The sequence below is a fragment of the Dermacentor andersoni genome, chromosome 5, assembly GCF_023375885.2.
Source record: "Dermacentor andersoni chromosome 5, qqDerAnde1_hic_scaffold, whole genome shotgun sequence".
Taxonomy (NCBI): Eukaryota; Metazoa; Arthropoda; class Arachnida; order Ixodida; family Ixodidae; genus Dermacentor; species Dermacentor andersoni.
In genome coordinates this window covers 178,982,924-179,003,936 of record NC_092818.1, presented here as the reverse complement: position 1 = coordinate 179,003,936, position 21,013 = coordinate 178,982,924, and the positions used below count along the sequence as shown (strand labels likewise).

At 44.9% G+C, this 21,013-nt stretch overlaps 1 protein-coding gene across 5 annotated transcripts in view; it reads right to left on the bottom strand.

The window, feature by feature from the left end:
* The window catches only part of LOC126531674 (uncharacterized), a 63,539-nt gene that overhangs the window by 13,660 nt on the left and 28,866 nt on the right, over positions 1-21,013 (bottom strand). For 4 of the 5 annotated variants that reach the window (XR_008612753.2, XM_055071371.1, XM_050179325.3 and 1 more), the window contains exons 5-10: positions 18,914-18,985; positions 9,498-9,633; positions 6,265-6,943; positions 5,143-5,250; positions 4,953-5,078; positions 2,666-2,779 (exon numbers count right to left, since the gene is read on the bottom strand). Coding sequence is in view for 4 of the 5 variants with exons in the window: in XM_055071371.1 (XP_054927346.1) it covers positions 2,666-2,779; positions 4,953-5,078; positions 5,143-5,250; positions 6,265-6,943; positions 9,498-9,633; positions 18,914-18,985 (1,235 nt within the window). In the remaining variant the exon portion in view is untranslated. The remainder of the gene's footprint in view (positions 1-2,665; positions 2,780-4,952; positions 5,079-5,142; positions 5,251-6,264; positions 6,944-9,497; positions 9,634-18,913; positions 18,986-21,013) is intronic. The other variant, XM_055071372.2, reaches the window with a different exon arrangement.

Sequence of the window (21,013 nt, the reverse complement as noted above, 5' to 3'; positions counted from 1 at the left end):
GCTCTGCGCTTGTCAGCTCAAAATGCCCAGATCTGGTGAGGGGCCCTTTAAGTAGAGGTGAGCCACGAGCAGGGCCACAATGTTCTGTGCATGAGAGAAAGGATCACCCCATGACACCACGCTGCACCCTTAGGACTGCCACTAGACCTTGCCTTACTTTCACGTTCAAGCTTTCCCTTTCATCCATGTCGCTCATTCGGAGCCCACCTCCTGAAACTTTCTGTTCCGTGGGAAAGGGGGGCTCGTTAGAAAATATCAAGGGAGGGGGGCCCCCCCCCCACCCCCTCTGGCACTGCCAATGAGACACAATATGCATTTTTTAATTATACAAGCGTGCACCAGCTGTCTCCTGTGACAGTACGAGCACCAATACCCACAATAGGTGTACTTGCAGGCTTTCCAAGCTAATTTGGATGTGGCTATGGCAATTTGAGCTCTCGGGAGCTGTAAAAGACATGCATTCATTTTTTTCGGGCTACCTGATCTTTTGTGGCATTTTCACAGCCCTTAAGAAGTGCAAAAAATTGTACATTGACTGTACCTAGACTCGAGTTCATGCTGCCAAAATGATGTCATTGCAAGCTGGTGTGGAGCCTTCAGATTGGTATCATCATGCATCTTTCAATTTTATATTTTTTTCTGGCTTACCAAGTCTCTTCTCGCTGCAGGAATGGCTCCTTTGCTATTGCAGAAGAATAATTTACAAATGCAGCTTAACTCAATATTTCTCTTTCGTGTCCCTTTAAAAGTACCTTTCACAAGTAAACTGTTCTTTATTGACAAAAACGAAAAATAGCATGCACAATAAAGGCGCAGTGATTGAACCACCATGAGCACCCACCGACTACTAAGTGAATTGCAGAGGCCCCATTTTTTCATAGCACTATCTTTCAGGCTAAATGTTCAAACAAAATCTACTAAACTTAGCTGAAAGTGAGGTTTAAGAATTTTTTCGCACTTATTCTAATATAAGGGTATTCCATGCCTTGAAGGTAGGGGATTTCATTTACAGTCGGCTTCTATTAATTTGACCCTGATGGGATCAGCAAAACTGATAGAATTATCCGGCGGGTCTAATTTAACAAGATGCAGAAAAACACAAAACTGTCAAAACAGACTGCCGATTCATTTAGCAGTATTTGCCTGATTCTAACATGCCCCAAATCAAACACGTGCCCACTTTTTATGTGTCCAAAGTAGAAAACTAACATGCAGATGGCATTAAAGCTCCTAAACAATGTAGAAATCTAACATGCACCCAATTTTGTAACAACAAAAATGGGCAAGGATCTCATAGTGCTGCACAATGGTGGCCAGTTTCTTAAAGTCGGTTCGATGCAATATAGCTATGTTATGTGGGAAAGCGCACGAACACCGGGAACACGGTTTCGCTTTTGTATCTGACCGCATCTCATGGGGAATTTATGGCACAACTTTGCTGGAAAAAAAGAAGTTGCGCATTATAATTGAGTAAATAGCATAGTCAGACATAGTGAGCTACGATTATTGCTTGGAAATATTTCAAGGGCAGACCAAAAATAAGCGCTTTCGATGGGAGATGACCTATGTTTAACATATTCACTGTCCCCTAAGCTCTGCTGAGACAGATGCTGCCAATAAAGGGGTCTATACAGTCATACAGTCTATACAGTTGGCACAGGGGTCTGACCCCTGTGCCAATAAATGCCACAGGGGTCAGGCAGATGTGTGCCAACTGGTTAAGTTCGAATTATGCGGGAACGGCCAATTTCAAAATAAAAAAAAAAATTGTGCCCATAGAAATGCATTGGCACCAGCCGGGACCTTCGGCCGAGATCGAATTGAACAGGAAAACCTTATTAACCAGAATCAAATTAACTAAAGTCAACTGCATTAGTAAAGAAAATATATCCTTTCCTGCATGGCACTGCTCATGCTCCTTGTTGCTACGCAAAAAATTTACACCAAATGCATAGCTTCGGAAAGATACAAATGCCTATGTGTGCAAGCCACTGTCTATGCAGGCAAAGCAATTTATATCAAATTGCTTTCGAATGTAATCTTGAAGAACTAAAACTAAAAAAAAAACAGCATTTTTTACTCCAACTTAAAATGAAGTATTTCGCTTGTCTGTTTCTTTCACAGCTAAATATCTTACGTTAGAGGACAGTGATGGCGATCTTTGTAGTCTCTGTATCACACCTCCATGCTAGGCTCAAGTCATGGCAGCAGAAAATCAAAAAGAATGAGCTTGCTGGTGCTTGCAACCATCCAATTTCGAAGGGGATATTCATATCATCGTTCCATCTTTCAGGCCACTTAGAGCACTGCCATATTATCTGGTTGTATTGGGCAGTGGTGCTGCTTTTTCTGTCTCCTGCTCAATGCTTTGAGGCTCTGAAAGTCCTTTTTTCACCACACCTTGCTCCTATTCTGAGCACTGGCCAGTAAATGAGGCAACAGACCTTTTCACTGTTTACAGTCTGAACACTGCATTCCGTGTACTGCTGCGAGGAGGTGCAAATGACAGGCCCTGTACTCTTGCTATTGTTCTTGAACATGTGATTGTGCCCATCAAAGAGAAATGCATATTATGGCAATGCCCAGGACATGCTTGTTGGAAAGGCCCATGAAAGTATGATGCAAAACTGAACAGTAAAGATGATAATTCCTAATTACTGCTTACTTGTTCAGAGGTATGCTGTTTACTGCCTATGCTAGCTGCCAAGGGCTGTTGCTGTGCAGGTTTCTGAAGCTGGCGATGCCCAGTGTCGTCAGAACCTTGCCCACCACTGTGGACCTGCATACAAATGTTGCAGCCTTCAGAAGGTCGCTTGAAACCTCTGTTGTGTCTCAGCAGCTAGTGTTTTGCTGCTGAGCATAAGGCCGTGGGTTCAGCTCCCCACCATGACAGTCGCATTCTCGTGGAGGTGGAATGCAAAAATGCTCAGGTCAAGTATGAAGCAACTAGCCTGTCAAGCAGGTGATCAACTCCTTCCTGCTTTTCAACTCAACCTCAAAAGCCATGGCCTTCAATGGCCTGCCACACGTGATAGTGGCTAACACATATGCCACAGCAGCACTGTTTCACACTTTTACAATGCCATGAAGAAACAAATAAACACAGAACTTCAACTCTGATAATATCACCAATGTTCCTATCATAACCTTCTTTAAACACATTCAGCGACAGCACGTCACTCAACAGAGCTTTTAAGACTCCATCAAGTTGTTTGCTCTACTAAAACATGTAAACCCCAATTTCAGAAGTTGTCTGCTGCAAACATCACTTTATCAAATCAAGGTTCAGGTGTGTTCCTAGGACAACTACATGGCTTTAACACACTAAATACACAGTGTGGCTGTAATAGCCACCCTCATTTATTAGTGACATCATCATCAGTCAATTTTAGTTTCACTGCACATAAAAGATCTCTTCCAGAGATCTCGACTCACTTCAGTCCTGCACTATCTCAACATGCCCCATGACTGAAAATTTTGTAACCTCATCACTTCCTTTAATCCTTGGCTGCCGTCAATGCCCTTTTGTTGCCCTGAGAACACAGTTGCCCTATGCATTACATGCATTACTTATCCAGATATTATAATTCACAACCGGAATATATAATCTCTAATCTCTTAATGTCAAAACCGTGACATTCTATTTCATGTATATCACATTTATTTGAATATAAGGCGAGGTTTTTTCTCAGAATCCTTAGCGTCGAAGTCACCCCCACCTTATGTTCAAGGCTAGTAGATTCAGTTACTGTTTTGCCACATTTCCGGCGATCCATATTTTAGAAGGCAGTGCAAATTGCAGCAACTAATAAGCCTTGGCAGGCGAGGCAGTACCACACTTATGAGCATGTAACCTGCACTGAGAATTCGAGAAACTTGACACTAAAGGTGGGTACAGGGTTATATGTGAATTTCATCTTGAGATGAGACTTTTACAGCAGTGCGAGTTGTGCCTTATGTTGTGGCTTCACAGCAGCACTGTGCACACTGCAGTGAAGTCACACCTCAAGGTGAAATTAACATATAATCTGCACAGATTATTCAGGGGGTATTCAATTACTCCGTATATAGGGCAATCCCTGACGAGTCATAAGTCTAGATCGTAAGTCTATAGTCTGTTCATAAGTCTATATCGGCTTATATTGGGGTGCATATGTAATTTCCGTTTCTTGGGTACCCTAAGTGCATTCATGCCTTATAACTGTGACTAGCTTATAATCGAATCAATACAGCATATGCATTGCAATCCATTGGACAGGCTGCATGCTTGTATGTAGGGGGGCAGAGTGGAGGGAAAAGAAACAACAACAAATGCATTGATGCTTTTCTTTTTCGGTTTTCACCACTTTGAAGTGTAATCCTTGCCTAACAACTTTTCAAAGCTTGGTCGCCTCTACTCGACTTGCCTTCCTAGAAAATTCAGTTCAGCAGCATTTTCCAAAGCTTGGCCATTTCTATTAATCTTATCTTCGTAGAAAATTCAGGCCAGCAGCATTTGTCTAAATTCTAACCTTTTTCTTTTAATGGAATATGACATCAGTCTTATGAAAGCCCGCTAGGCGACGGAAGGTTCATGAAAGGGAAAAGTTATCATCAACCCGACTGTAGCACGAGGCTACAAAGGAAATCCATGGGGAAGAATCCCACACTGGTTTTCTTAGCAGTTTTGTACTAAAGTCAGGTGGATGACAATTTTTCTCGTATGTGTTTCTTTGTAGCTTTGTGCTACAGTCAGATGGATGCCAATTTTTTCCTTACACAGAATATGAAGGTAGTGTCACCACATCTACACTACATCATACTCTGTGCACTTTGTATATAAATAAGCCACTTAGGACATGGGCCTCTACCAGAGAAACGAAAGATAACGAAATTTCAGGCTTGGGTTTCAGCAGTGTCCTGACCTGCAGCCTCCCTTTAGAGACATGAAAGTGCTTTGACGATTGGCTTACCTGTTCAGTGGGCTGCTGCTTTCTGCTAGCATTAGCAGCTGCTGAAGGTTGATGTGGATGTTGCTGCATGTTTTTCTGGTGTAGGCGATGACCCACATCGCCCGAACTCTGTCCCCCACTGTGGACCTGCATGCACATTTTCCAGCTCAAGGAAGGCAGTCCTAGTTGCCAGTACGGACGGCCTGCTCACCTGCTCGTTGAGGTGCTGCCTCTTGCCAACATGTGCGGCTGGCATCTGCTGGTGATGCTGCTGTACATTTTTCTGGTGCAAGCCAGCATTGTGACCGACACCGCGAACCTGCACAAGAGTGTCAAGGACCTTAGAACTGACAGTGCCAGCTGAATGGACACAAGCTGCCCCACCTGCGTGCCGGTTGCTAAGGAGGGGAGGAGGTTGCGCCGCTGCGCGGAGGAGAGGCCACAGTTTGCACGATTCCAGCGCACGGACGGACGCGATCGTGAGCATGAGCCGAAGCTTTTGCCTTAATAAATGCCGCCCCACCGACTGCCGCGAAAGAAAACAGGTCGCAGTCAGGTGATTTCTCCCCTTCTCTTTTGGTGCGGAGACGCGGACGCGGTGCCGGACGGCGCGGAGGCCGCGACTGGGCGCAAAGAGTTTGAAGCGGTGGCGCTTTTGTTGCTTTTGTGCTTTTCTACGTGCCATCGAACGGAGTACCTGCTGTGCTTCGGACCGCGTTCTTTGTGTTAGACGTGGATGACGGCGAAGGTCCACCACCGGCGGCTGAAACGCTGCACACACGCGAGGTTCTGAGGCGTATTATGGCCGCGGATGAAATCAGCGACGACACACGCACACATTTTTATGGATTTGAACAAAGTCTGCTAAGTGACCTGACAAAGAAAAAGAGGCAAAATGACATTAAAGACTTTTTCTTCAAGAAATATATGCTTTTTACGTACGTGTGCCTGCGTGAGTTCACCTCTCACTCTTTAACTTAGCTAGTTTTAATTGTTTCAATGACACGAATTTCGGCTAATACGAATATTTTTCGTGACCCCGTGAGATTCGTATGATCGAGATTCCACTGTAGTAGTTATCACAATAAAAAAACATTTAATGAAGAAAGGACTAGATGCAGACTCCGGCATGCCTGAATATTTCAAGAATTTCGGCCAATTTGCTGAAGAAACAAAATTAGATTCTTACAAAAAACAACACAGTTGCAGATGTCCATTGTGTCATTCAGTTTCTCACACTACATTAGACATAGCAGATGGCATTAAACATTTCTGAATTTTTGTCCTGCAGTGTGAATGGGAGGCCAGCCATTGCAAAGGCAAGAGCACTCACCGGCCTCGGTGGCCGCGCTGGCTGAGGAATGCACTGGAAGGCCGAAGGTGCAGCATTAAAAATGCCCCCATCAGCTGGGGCCATGTGAGAAGGGCCCATGGGAGGTGGGGCCATGGGTGAGGTTATGGAATTCATGGGCGAGGTCATGGGAGGGGCCATGGGTGACAGGGGTGACTGTGCACCTCCCGGAGGAAATCGTGATGACCAAAGTGGGGGTGGCGGCAGCAAAAGGGGCGCCCCGTCAAGGGATGGAGCAGCCGAACGAACCGCGGCACACGTGCGTTGAAGCTCCACCATGCCCTGGGCCAGCAGGGGCATGTAGCGGCTGCATAGTGACAGCCACTGGTCGAATGTCACGGTGGGTTCCGCATTGGGCGACGGAGGCGGAGCAGGTGGAGGATGAACTAAGGGCAGCGGCGGTGGCATGGTCCCTGAAGTGAGGCGGCCGGCATCTATGCTGCCCACAATGGTGATGCGGTTAAGGAGGTTTGGGGGCACTGGTGGCAGTGAGGCCTCCATTTGCGGGTGGCGCTCAGCACCTCCTCCCCTACCAGGGGCCCCCCAACCTCGGCGGGGAAACCGTGATGCACCTCGCCGGTTGCTGCCACCTCCTCCTCTTCCTCGCGCTTCTTGCCGAGACTGCTCTAGGACCATACGCAGCTGCTCTTCTTCGATGCTGCTGCACAACAGTGAAATGCCAAAGGAGCCAGCTCTAGATACATAGTACACACAACCTACAAATCTAGTTGAATATTTCTCTTTAACAACCTTGGCTCACTACTTGTTTTCAATGTCCCATTTTCCTTTTTTACTGCAACTCAAAGCTTACTCTACACAAATCCCGACCCTACAGCAGCTGCACGGAAATACAGTTAAACCTCGATATAACAAAACACTTAACTTTTAATAACCTCTTGTCCATATAACACTATGTATTTAGAACCTCAATATAACTGTGCTTGTATGCAATTTCAATACAACACAATTTCACTGCCGCCACAAAGGAATTCCGAGACAATAAATTGAAACTTCTGCAGACACAGATGGTCAAATGATTGAGTTACAAGTGGCTGCTTGCAAATGCACATCAAATCACAGGCAGTGCAATAAGAGGGACTGCCACTTGAAGTGGAACCCCATCATGTTCTCATGTTCCATATAAAGTCCAAGTGCGATAAGATCGTACGGGGCCCCACACATTGTGTGCTTTAGGTGCAACGGTAAGTGTGCGAGGGCGAGACATGAAAAATTGTGGCTTCAAGAGTGCCGCCTTACAAAGAGGGGGAGGGGAGCGAGCATGCGGTAATGCGATGAAGAATGCGCCAGCGGGCGGGGGAGGGGGCAGAGTGGGGGGGGGGGGGGGGGGGGGTGTAAGCTGGCGTGAGTCTCAAGTCTCAGCCGTGGCTGTGCATGGCTGTGAGTGCAGTTGAGCGCATACATAGCTGCGCACCCTGCATTTAAGGTAATCTGCCGCACATATAAAAAGAGTGCTTGCCAAAGGGTGTGGCAACTTGTAAGCTGTCTTCCCGCATTTTTAGTTTTGGAGGTTGCGTAATACTGAGTTTTGGTGACCCGTTAAAGGGAGAGGCAGATGAAGCATTTGCTCCCCGCTGCCGGCGCTTTTCCTGATAGCGTTGTCGCAGTGCGGGCAACGCTATCAGCCACGAGGGTGGAGTGAAGGTGTAGTGAGTGAATGTGAAAGCGTGGCTGGCTTCTCGTAATTCGTACCGCCAATGTGAAGATATGGTCGATGTACGTGGTATGAATCAGTATCATTCGTCACCGACTCTCAAATTTATCAAAGTGAATTGTTTTTTTTTTTTTTCATTAAAGCTTTCTTTTTATTGCCCCATTATTCAGAAAATTCTGCGGTCCCTTTCCATACAAGAAAAATCGATCGATGACTGTAGTTATTTGCATAAAAGGTCTAATTTCAACAAAAAAATGAAATACAACGAAATTTCAATATAATGAAGCAAATCACCAATTTTACAGACTTCGTTATATCGAGGTTTAACTGTACTTCTCGGTGGAGTCCCCTTTGTTTACGCAGCGCACAGGTAGTAGCAACAGCAAGAAAATGAGACAGCAACCCCAAGAGGGACTAAGTGAGAAACGGAGAACAAACATGTCCACAGCTGGAGGAATGGCACATAAAATTACAAAAGACAGCATCCAGCAGGCAGACTCTGTGCTGATCAGAAAGTGGAACTTCACATTGAATACATTAATTGCACAGTCGAGCCTATATATAACAATCCCAGATATAACTATCTACTGGTTATAACGACCACATTTCATGGCATTTACGATTTTCTGAGCCTGCTTATAGAAACTGAGTCCCGATGCAACAAACATTTTCAAAAGCACCATACCGTTACAATGAATACTTTAAACCTGGTCGCTGTAAAAGGAGGGCGCACGCGAAGTTCCAAAGCATGAAAGCGTGAACGAACTGGGCCAACTAGAGCGCGTCACTACCGTACGCAGAATCCACTTGTCACCACAAGCTCTCAAAGAAAAAATGTCAGCAGACGCGCACTTAGTTTCGAAATGACAACTGATCGTAAATGACCAGGTGCCATTTTGAAGGAGCTATGTCACTGCATTTCGTTCTTTAGATTATATTTTTAATGGAAACTTGCAGTTAGGTGCAGGAGAGTCCAGGAAACGAAAATGAAGGTACTGAAAATCCTGATTCTGGACCAACGTGGTCTCAAATTGTAATTACTAATGCCAGCTGGTGACGTTAGCCTTTGCGAGTTTTGAAGGAAGAGTCCACATATAATGAACCACTGATACAATGAGCACTTTCCCAGGACTATCGAGTTCCTTATAAACAGGTTCAACTGTATAATAAATCTGTATAATAAAACTGTATATTAACTACGATCTGATTATGAGGCATGCCATAGTAGAGCACTCCGGATGAATTTTAACAACCGGCGAGTTTTTTACCATGCACCTAAATGTAAGTACTCAAATATTTTTGCATTCTGGCCACTGAGGCCAGGATCAAACACATGACCTCGAGCTCAGCAGCACAACGCTAGAGCCACTAAGCTACCACAGCGGTTAACGTGTTACATACTGTGTTCTCTTATGCCCACAACACCAAAACAATCTTTACAATCTTTTCATTTCTGCCATAGCATCATCACGCATAAGTTAGTTGCCAGTCCCTGCCTAGCATTCCCTTTTCAGGCCAAAGCAACGTCTAGAGGCAGGCTCACCTAGCAGCACCCTCATCCAGGCGGCTTAGCTCAATCGCCTGTGCTAGCATGGAGGCCTCATCCTGCACTGACAGGGGCATAACCCCCTGCTGCCAGACTGGTGGCTCCATGGTCTTCTTTGGGCTGTTGGTAGGTCCTGGAAAATAGACACACCCCTTTCGTTCCTCTCTTCACTCTCCAATTTGTTTTACCAGCATGTTCGTGCAATATGTTTCCCAGGTACAGTAAAACCTCGTTAAACCATACCAGGGTGTCTACCAAGTTGACATTTCCAAATTCCCAGAGTTTTCCATGTTTTCCCTGAGTGCCATTGCAAAATTTCCTGAGTGACGCAGAACTATGTTTTATGTCAAGACGGGCTGAAACTACATCACCCGATGCTGTCACTCTCTAGTAAGCATATGAAAAAAAAAAAAAAAAAAAACGACTTAGTCCAATTTGAGTACTAAGCAGTAGTATTTATGTTATTCAAAAAGAGAATAGAAGGGAGGGGTTAGTAAAATGCACAGCAAATAAAATGTCTTCGAAAAAAATGGAAAATTGAGTCGGACATTCTCAAATACGAATAAAAAGGAGATGCATACAGACGCAAATATTTTCAAATATGAGCTATTTCTATCAACTGATGGCAAGCTCAGTGGTACGAGGCCCGAACTTTGTCACAACTGAGATTCTCTCTCAACAGCTCATAAGTCAACCTCAACTGTCCTGACATACTCTCAGCCCGCGTTCAGAGTTCATTTTGGTTTGGATGAGGTACACCTGCATCTCGGCATCAGCCAACACTTTGTTTTTTGAGCTCAAGCTCCTTCAAAACAGCGGCAGCACGCTTCCTTTCCCATTCATTCCCCATTGCATAGGTCCTTTCTGTTCTCGTCCGCCTTCCACCACTAATTCGCCACACGGACCATTTGAAGCATCTTCTTGGTTAGTTTCACAGTCCACGTCCAATTTTTCGAACTCCCTAGGGGCCGTGAAAACGTCCGAAAAATCGGCTAGTCGGAAAAAATAAATGCATGTCATTTACTGCCCTTAAGGGCTCAAACCGCCACAGGCACATTCGAAAATGCTCTGAAGGCTTGTCAGTACATGTATTAGGCATATTGGTGCTCGTACTGTGACAGGAAATGCCGGGTGCTTGCGTGTATAATTAAGGAATACATACTGTGTCCCCTGGCAATAGCTCCTTCCCACACTTGTTATGCTTCACTGCAATACTTTTGTGTATGCTTCACCAAGTAAGATTTCTGTACAGAGACGAAGCTGACTTTCAGGAACCGGAATTATGCAACACACCATGCTTTCCAAGCTTCTAAGCCAATCGCGAGGACCACAAAGACGGAGTCTGCGCCACTGCTGTCAGCAGCGAATTTTTTCAATAGAAAACACGGCACCCAACAGCAAGAAGCTTCATAGCGTACGTTGACGCAGCTAGGCCTAGCGTTGCCGCAGTGGTGGCTATGGCTGCCAGCGGAACTGCGTGCGAGAGCGCCGGTTCAAGGCGGCGAGGTAATCAAAATGGCAACGGTGGTGACTTTGATTATTGCCATTTCGGACATGCGGTCACGGCAAAACGTCCGGAAAATTGGACGGCGAAGAGTTCTTGCATCTGAAATTTCAGACATTTCGATACATTGACAGTATGGGGTACGTAGTGGTGCTGCGAAGCCATCCAAATTATCGGGAATCCGGAAAGTCTGCTGTTGACTGTACACTGGCAACTCCTCCAGCCGACAACAGGGCATCAAAGACGATTCATTACGATTCCTGTCTGTTACTTGAGCTAGCATTACCACGAATTTCAACCCTTTCAATAAAGTTACAGATAATTTTCCCTGATAGAGGCACAAATTCCCTGAGTTTTTCCAGACTACTCAAAATCCCTGAGAATTCCCGGTTTTTCCGGAGAATTCCCGGTTAAGTGGGTATGACACCCTGCATACCCACTTAAACCATACCTACTTAAACAGTAGTAAACAGTAAACAGTAAAGTCAAATCCCTGACTCAGCAGTCATTGAACATAATGCATTTTTATACGCATGAACCACATCAGCTTATTGCATAAGTTTCGGTTAACACATAGTGTTTCCACTTTCTGTTGTGCAATCGAGGCAGTACATCGTGATTGCAATCACTGCAGTAGGCTGGCCCAGCAGAACGAGCCTCAGAAATCAGAACAGCCTCTAAGCGCAAACGCAGAGTGGCCTTGGAAGGGTGGAGCCACATCAACATCATTTCGGTGTCGTGCCAGAGAGTGTTGTTGCCTATGTTATGGCGTCGTGCAACCTAGGACTCTCATCATGCCAAAGCAGAGACAAAAACCGGGTGCTCAGCATAAAAAGAAAAATTGGACATCATCCGTGCTGTCAAACGTGGCATGAAGAAGTTGGCGCTGGCACACGGGAACGATCTACCATTGACTATGGTATGTGGCATTTGGAATTCGAAAAAGTTGCTCACCAGGGCTGCTGTGACCACGAAAAGTTGTCAGCTACAAGGTTCGACTTTTCGAGGTTCTACTTTTCTCTATCGTTGCCTTTGTTATTGTCAAAGCCTCACCTAACGACAGTGACGAGGACGACACGGAAAGCGACAACGGGAGCGATTGAGGCCCGACAGTGGCAGAAGCTGGCGTTACGTCAACCTCATGTGAGTGCTTGCCGAGAAGAGGGGGCCTGGCAGTGAAGCTGGCTTGCAGCTTAAGTTAGTTTGAGGCCGCTGTCATTGCTGCTAGGCCACCGCGGCATCACCGAAAATAACACTTTTGTTGCGTTCAGTGAATAAATACTGCATGTTTTTCACCCTTTCATTGTACTTTCTCATAGTTCCATTTCTGACAGGTAAGAGGGCGATCTCACGCTATTTTGGTTAGGCAGTACTACCGTTTAGTGCATACTTTTTCTGAGCTCCAGCCAACTACGGTTCAATGAGGTGTCCTTGTAGTAGGTTGCGATGCTGCAGGGATGTTTTAATAATAGTGCGGATCCAAAAAATTGGTGGGAGACTTATTTTCGCACACAATACACATTGTGATAGAAAACAGGTGATGTGTGTCTCTGTGTTCTTTCTGCAACTAGACCGAAATCACTAGAAGCTTGCACATAAATTCCATACACCATCATACAAGGCACTTCGTAGGAGGCGTATGCACAGAACCACAATGCAAGTGTGTCAAAATTGCATTGTGCTGTGCTGCTGCCAAGACTAACGAACCCACTCAGAGCTCAAAGTGGCTACATGATCAGATGCCATGGTCACTTATGTGCAGGAGGGTTACTTGCAGCAGTAGTGGCCGGCACATCATTGGGCCTGAGCGCTGCATGGGTTGTTGTGCTGCTGCTAGAAGGGTAGCTGGGCACCCAGTCTGTTCAAATAATAAGGTGTTAGCACTAACAAGTTCGAATTACCTGGTGTTCTGACTAGGGATGTGCGAACACTCGAATGTCATCACATTGAATCAAATAGTCAACATTCAAGTAACGCAATTTGCAAATCGAATATCTACTATTAGATTTTTCTAATATTCAGTGTAGTATTCGATGAAACACCTGGAATAGTTGTCTATGTCTCTGTCCTTGCCTCTTTCACGCTAGCTTTACTTTATCATGGAACCGTACCAACTCGCCCAAATGTCAACCTTGCTAGAGGAGAGCGGGTGCCTTGCGCAAATTTGACAAAGCCTCGCCGATTTCAGAACCTTTGAAAAGTGGCACATGATGCTGAACCCAACAATCAAAAGGCTCCTGCTTTTTACCGCGGGTGCAGCCATGGTCAATCCACAGAGTGCCAATAATGGCTACGCGCGAAGCGGTGATCAAGTCATGTGATGCAAAGTCAGTACTTTAGTCTGTCGTGCAGATCTTCACAAGCTCACAATAACCTGCAATCCCCACCTGCCCATAAAGCTAGAAAATCTCTTCTGCATTTTGGAGGGAAATAGAAAGGAACACTTTCTATGAAATAAAAGATTGCCATAAAACAAGGGTACACTATTAAACTGAAAATTTCATAAGGCATTTGTACAAGATCATTTCAGTACTTCTTCAGCTCCGAAGGGCAAAAGGCACTTGATTCTATTCAACAGACATTCTACAAGTTTTTCAGACCTTCATCTAGAACTCAGCTGTAATCAGTTATGGCATACTAATAATAATGAGTAGACCATGCTGTTGTATCCCAATTCCTATGCACCCAACTTATTGATAGCTTGCAACATCGTTGTTATGCTATTCCAGCAGATTCCTGAGCATGTCCAGCACTATGTTTTCTTGCCCAAAATTTATAAGCATTAGGCTTCATCATAAATTTTCTGATATTTGATATTCAATTCAATATTTAACTTTTTTTACTTCTTGATTCAATTTGAAATTTACTATTCAGTAATCACACCACCCAGATGCCAAAATATCTTTTTTGATGCCTTCACCACATAGGATCATGCCACTTTTGCATACCACCGTGACGACACCTACGCCTAACTACTGAGGCCAATGTCCATCGAAAGACCAAGTTGCTGCCTTCCAACTACCCCCATCGATTGCCCCCAGGTTCCGTGTCACCATCTTAACACCTTCAAAATTACCTGATGCACTGCTGCTGTGCTACTCATGTAATTCTTTCAACTGATGTCTTTTTGTTACTCAGGCACTGACTGGCTCTTCTAAAACCAAAAATGCACGCCGCCTACGACACCTACACTTTCTCTTCAGTTTTCTGAAGACTTCCTAACCTCTCACTCAACCAACGCCCTCCTGTTTTTTTTTTTTCTGCCTTCTTTTTCTGTCCCCTTCTCACTCACCTGCTCTTGTCCTCTCATCTTAGAAGCTACGCCTGGAGACATCAAGCAACAGCGCTCATTTTGTTTTCACTCTCTCCCTCTCCGGCCAGCTGCGACTGGCAACAACCACATGTAACGTCACTCTGCTAACTCGCTAAAACTAACCTGCTGAGGATGATAAGGCCACCTTTGATGAAGATAGGTCCTCCTATCAAGACATTGGCTGGCCTTTCTGAGGTACCTTATCCCTGTTTGCAACTTTTATACCATGTTGTAACAGTATGGCACGTTTGGTGGTGGTGGTGGTGGTAACAACTTTGTTTTGTCAACAGAAAGGATTTGGTTGACTTTAATGGGCTTCCAGGGTGCGTGAGGTGGCCATCCGATCAGTTCCTCTAGTGCCACCTGTTATGGTCGTGAGGCCCTGTCTGTCGGCGACTTCCAAAGCCCAGCTGACGGCCTGTAGTTGAACCGCAGGGTCCGAGCTGGACACCACATCCTCCCACTCTTGCTCGTTAGAGTTGCCATTCTCTTTTCGGTTTTAGATTGTCGCAGTGGAATAAAATGTGTACTCTTGCACCCCTGAAGTTGTTTTCACCACAAGGCTCTCGCTTCTCTTGAAACCCGGCTCCCCCGTGTTGCACACGCACCACCGGTAGTTGTACAGCGGCAGGAGAGATAATGCAGATGTTCCGATGCTAGCGCCATGTGGCGGCATGGATAGTTGAGTGCAAAGGGAACAAGCAACCTCCTCTTTGGCATGGAGTCGGCGGTGTGCGCAAACATGTTGTGCAGCCATGAGCCCATTTCACGGGACCGTCCTCCGAAAGGCTTCAGAGCGGGGCATCAGGATGAACAAACATGATCATTCGAACAGGCCACCACTTGCGTGACTGTACACACGAACAATTAGGCACAGGTGTCTGCAATAGGGCGAACATATTCGCTCAATATCCTGTTGTGGTGAATTGGACTTACTCGATTTGCCAGCGCCTGTCGGCATGTTCCATTGGTTGTAAATCAGCTAGCTGGCACTGGTGTATAAACAGCGCAATAGATGCCCTTTCGAATGTTTGCACTCTTGTTTTGTCATTTTTTTGTCCCAAGAGCACATTTGAGACCCCACAATCTTTCAACAGGCATGGTCGAAAAATCATAAGTGCAGTGAAATGTGGTCGGTATAAACGATAAATCATTATATCTGGGATCGTTACAAGTGGGTTTGACTAGTCCTACTTTATACTTCCTGAACTTCAATGATGCGTGAAAAAACATGATGAGCATGAAAAAGTGGTGAGTGTGAGTGATGAATGAAAAAGTACGCCAAATTAGAGGCAGACAATGCAACTGCTGTGCAGTATCCGAAGCCAAATTGGCGATAAAATCAATGCTTATTGTAAATAATGAGGAATTAGTGAACAAACCCCTGTTTTTCGTGAAGTGGCTTTTGCCTGAAATAGGAAACAACATTTGCCAGGCATGGACGCAAATAATGAGGAAAGTTGGGAAAGTTAGCTAAAATTGTAAAGTAAAAGCTTGTTAATTCAGCTTTCACAGGACCGAAGAAAGTAGTCGAATTAACCGAATGTCAAATTATCAAGGGTATCAAGAAAAACGAACGTTTACCAATGAGAAAGACTGGATACCTTATACGTAATGTTCCTGTATTTCAGCATTAGTTATTTTTAAAATGTCAGTGGTGCTTTTTTTGTAATTATTCAGGAGAGTGGGCAGGGTGAAGGACAGTTTTTCTCTGGAGTAGTTAGCCCGAGCAGTTATAACATTGCATTTTTCTCTGGAGTAGTTAGCCCGAGCGGTTATAACATTGCATTTTTCTTTGTGATGGGTGCTGTGTACAGAAATGTTCTCTTTTAGTGATGATAAGTCGCATAGAAACATTCTATTTTCAAGTACTTCGCGTTTGAAGGCTAGCGTTAGCTTATAGTTATAAAGATTTCTTACTGGTATAATGTTTGTTTCTGAAAAAAAAAAGAACTGTGTGTATGGCTGTTATATGGTAAGTCATAAAGCAGTCTGACAAATTTTTTCTGGAGGACAAAAAGTTTTTGTAAATTAGTTTGAATAGTTGTGCCCCAAACCAATAAACAGTAATTTAGATGAGAGTAAAAAAGCAAATTATAAAGAAGTTTGACCTTGAATGTCAGATACGTTCTTAGGCAAACATGGCAAAAGTACATTTCATACGCCTGATATGTAGCTTGTGTATCTTCCAGCATGCTAGCAGAGATGATGAGAGAGAGAAAGCCGGGTATCGTTATGATAACTCCCCTTATAGATGAAGGATTCAAAAAATTTGAGGGGAGTGAAATTCATGGGCAGACATACTTTAATAGTAAAGCCATTTTATGATTAGTTAGAAATGTGTTTCAGGGCCCCTTTAATGTATAGGAACAACCAAAATTTCGGATGCCTTAAGGCATTCGGACTCTGCCTGCATGACTGCATGCTAATTTGACTGCCAGGTTGAGAGGAAATACTCTAATGATATTTTGGATTTGATAAGTTACTGTCTTCACTGCAGCATGGCTGTTGGTCCATGTTGCCAGCAGCTCTTCAAAATCAAAATAAGCAAAGCCTAGTTGATCCTTCACCGACCACAACTGTAGGAAAAGCAAACCCCAGCAAGCTACTCTAGAGCTGCATTCTCGTATAATTTCTGTAGTGTTGGTTGTATAGTAAAACCTCGTTAAACCATACCCACATAAACAGTGGTTTCGTTTTAAAAATAGTAAAGTCAAATCCCCGACTCAACGGCCACTGAACATAATGTGTTTTGTATCCGCACAAACCATACCAGCTTATTGTGTACGTATTGGTTAACACGTAGTGTTTCCACTTTTCATCACGCAAACACGGCGATGCGTCGTCTCCATCGGGCAGCCCGGCATAACAACAAGCCTCAGAGATCGGAACAACAACCTCCAGGCGCCCTGTGCGTTCGCGCGTGATGCCACATCAACATCAACATCATTTAGGCGGCATGCCAGAGAGCGTTATGATGTCGCGCAAGTGAGGACTCGCGTCACGCCTTAGCTCGGATAAAGAAGATGCTGGATGCTCAGCATAGAAGAAAAATTAGACGTTGTTCGTGCTCTTGAACGTGGCACAAAGAAGTCGGCGATGGCACACAGCAGGGATCTACCGTTGACTGCAGTGTGTGGCATTTGGAATGCGAAGAAGTTATTTGGCAACGCTGCTGCGACTGTGAAGAGATGTCGGCTACGAGGTTCGATTTTTCATCATCGTTGCCTCTGTTGTTACCGAAGTGTCGGCTAGCAACAGTGATGAGGACGACACGGAAAGCCACAGCACGAGCGATTCAGGCCCGGCAGTGGCAGAAGCTGCACATTACGCCAGCCTCGTGAATGCAATCATCGTGACGAGAACAGCACCCCGCAATAAAAAAGACGCCCCGTGACTTCTGGAGCGATACCGCACGCGTGCATGGAGAATACGTAATGCCAACGAGGAATCTGCCATTAGAGTGTTTGCCAAGAAGAGGGGGGCTGGCAGAAAAGCTCAGCTTCAGCAAGTTTGAGGCCGCTGTTGTCGCTGCTAGGCTGCCATGGCATCAAACAAAAACAACATTTTTGTCGCGCGAAGTGAATAAATAATGCATGCTTTTTCCCGTTTCATCGCACTCTCTCTGATTTCCGTTTTTGACATGTAAGTAGTCGATCTCAAGTTATTTCAATTAAACAGAACTACCGTTTAGTACATACTTTTTCTGAGCTCCGGCCAACTACGCTTTAACGAGGTTTCACTGTACGAGTCAAGTATTTGTTAATTCAGATCGTGTTAAATAGCAACATGGTACCAGCGACTTTTGTTTAGGCGGCGCCAACTCCACCCTTGATGTCCCTGCCGATGAAGGCAGTGATTGAGGGAAGCATCAGACAATGACTGTTGCTAAGAGACACTATTACAGCATGGTTCACTTTTGGACATCTTGTAGCAATGCCTTCCACTCGATTCTATATGCTGCCCTTATCATCCATCGTTAACGGCCGGCTTATCCCATTGAAAATCCAGGCGGAGTGCCACTCTTACCATTGTTAAAGTGTGAAAAAGAGTGGCACTGGAAGATGCATAGCTGCAAAATCGTGGCCCTGTTGCCAGGGGCTAATGATTCACTGTATGACTAGCACCCTGACACACTGATGGATGTTAGCATTAGTGGCACTAACAGTGCCAAGAATGTTGTCACTCGCAGACACAGAGGCATCTGGCACTAGTCATACGGAAATCAAAGAATCCTTGAATGTAGTCCTCCTAGAATACAGCATACGGCATATAAGCATGGGTGCAACCACCCATGCTTTGCGCATTCGCTAATTTTGCCACACTTCGGTGAAAAATCGTGTTTATCAGAATAGTGCGGGAAATTGCGTTTGCCGCAATTTGGCACAAGAGTGGGAGCACTGCACAAGTCAATGAACACTTCTCTAGCACTGCCTTCAGAGATCAAAAGCTTTTAGAAGAAACAGGGTTAAAATTTCAGGCAATGCTATCAATTTTCAGAACTTCTAAAATAACTGAAGAGGCACAGCCCACATCCGTGTGCGAGACCAAATCAGCTAAATGCAATGAGTGAACCGCACCTACATGCACTCTTACCTCTTTCATTGGGCATCTGTTGCATGAGGTTCTCTCTGCTCTGCAGCCGGTGTTCGTGACCCCAACGGCCACCTTGCATAGAACAAGCAACCAAAAGAAGTCAAATGATACAAAATATGTCGCAATAGTGCCCATTAATCAGCACCTCATAAGTGATTGCCATTTAACTTCTAGTAAAAAATCCTCAGCACAATTTCTAATGTCCACTGATGTAAGTAATGAAATAAAGAAGAGACAGAAGATACAGTAAGCCCTCGTTAACTCTAACTCTTGATATCTCAAAATATCAGTTAAATAGAACTTTTTTCCAGCCACGGCATCAATCCTGTGTTTTTCATCCCTTATCTCAAAATGTTTCTGCATAGATTCTGGATACTACTGAATATCTACTGCAATAATACCAGGGAAAGTGACCCCCTAAAAGTTTCTATACTTTGTGTGTAGCAGTGATATCACCAAAAAGTGAAAACACAATTCTTCAGCCACAGCAACTTCCAATTATTGACATCAGTCAGTAACCTTAGCACGTGCCTTCTCATTGCACATTCTCTTGCAGGAAAGCTCCTGACATCACTCATGACATTTTGATCACTTTAAGTACACGCTGTGCAGGCGTGGGGGCACATTAATTGTTTTTTTGTTTTCTGTTTTGTTTTTGCTTGTTTATGGCCACACATCAGCGTAAAGGCAGCGAGCAAGAGGCGCCCCTACAGGACTGTATCAAGCGAAGAGTTGTGTTGGCGGCAGAGCAGTCAGCTCCAAGCCAAGAGAGACCCTGGCATGGACAAGGCGAATGCGAGTTGCTGGCGAAAGCAGCGCAGCCAGCTTTTCTCAAGTGCGCGGTGGGGTGAATGGTCATATAGTAGAATAACAGGCCATGTCAACCATGCCTCCCTTGGGCAACTGTTTGGCTGAATTGCTTCGACGCGAGACGACATCCCAGAATATTGGATGTGCATTTGGAAAGTGCTGCATTTAGAATGCGCTGAATAGTACTGACGACTGTGCGCTGTATGAAGACGACAGCGACAAAAAGCCCAGCAGCAACAAAGGCGAGTGAGCTAAGACAATTGAATGGCTGGCGCCGGATACCGATAATACAGTTGAGTCCAACTGTAACAATATTCAAGTGCCAAGAAAATCGCATTGTATGACTGATAATTCTTATCACCAATAATTGTTATAATCCAGCTGCATGGGAAAAGTAGAGGGGACCAACATCCAAACATTTTAGACATAAAGAAGTACAGCTGACCCTACTTATAGCATTACCAGTTTTGACAATACTCAGACATAACAATAAGCAGCTGCCACACCAGAGAGGTGGAAGACATCCCATGTGGGCTGCACAGCAAGAAGGCGGGTGTGGCTCGCACTTTTTTCACCAAAGATTTTTCATTCCTTTTCATTTCGGTGCACACATCTAGTCGGCAGTTTATAGAACACATACAAAAGTTGACCGTGCATTGGCTGCTCATTGTTATTGACATATTGTTAAAACTGGTATCGTTATAAGCTGGTTTGACAGTAAATGCTACTGTATTTGCCTTTTGTGGCTATTCACTATTTACTGTTGAACCTTGCAATAATGAAATCGGCGGGGAAAACGAAAAAATTCGCTTTCACGAGAATTTGGTTGTTGCGAAAAGAGACAGCACAGATAGGTAATGCATCGCAGAACAAAACTTTACTGTCCAAATTCCGTTAGCCTACTTTGCAAGCTTTGCTCGAGGATATAGAACCGCATTGCCAACAGTACAAAGTGTGCCGCATGCATCGACCAGCAAGTGGTAGTACTGCCGTAGTGCAGTATTCTTGGTCAACTGCTTTTGGAGATGCGATCACTGGACGAGATTTTGCATAACTCAGCACCAAACGCAGAGCAACAGCACATGCAGCAACATTTCTCCAGTGCACGCTGTTGCGCGTAGGCGCCGACGCGTTCAGGGCCGATCGCAAAAGTGATCGTATCTCATGTACGCGAAGGCAAATGATTGAGATAACGGCCTTTTAGCGCAAATCTATCACCGGCGCCGAATCCACACCCGATGCCTGTCGGGTGGCACCAAAACCAGCGTTCTTGGAGCAAGGGATGTGTAT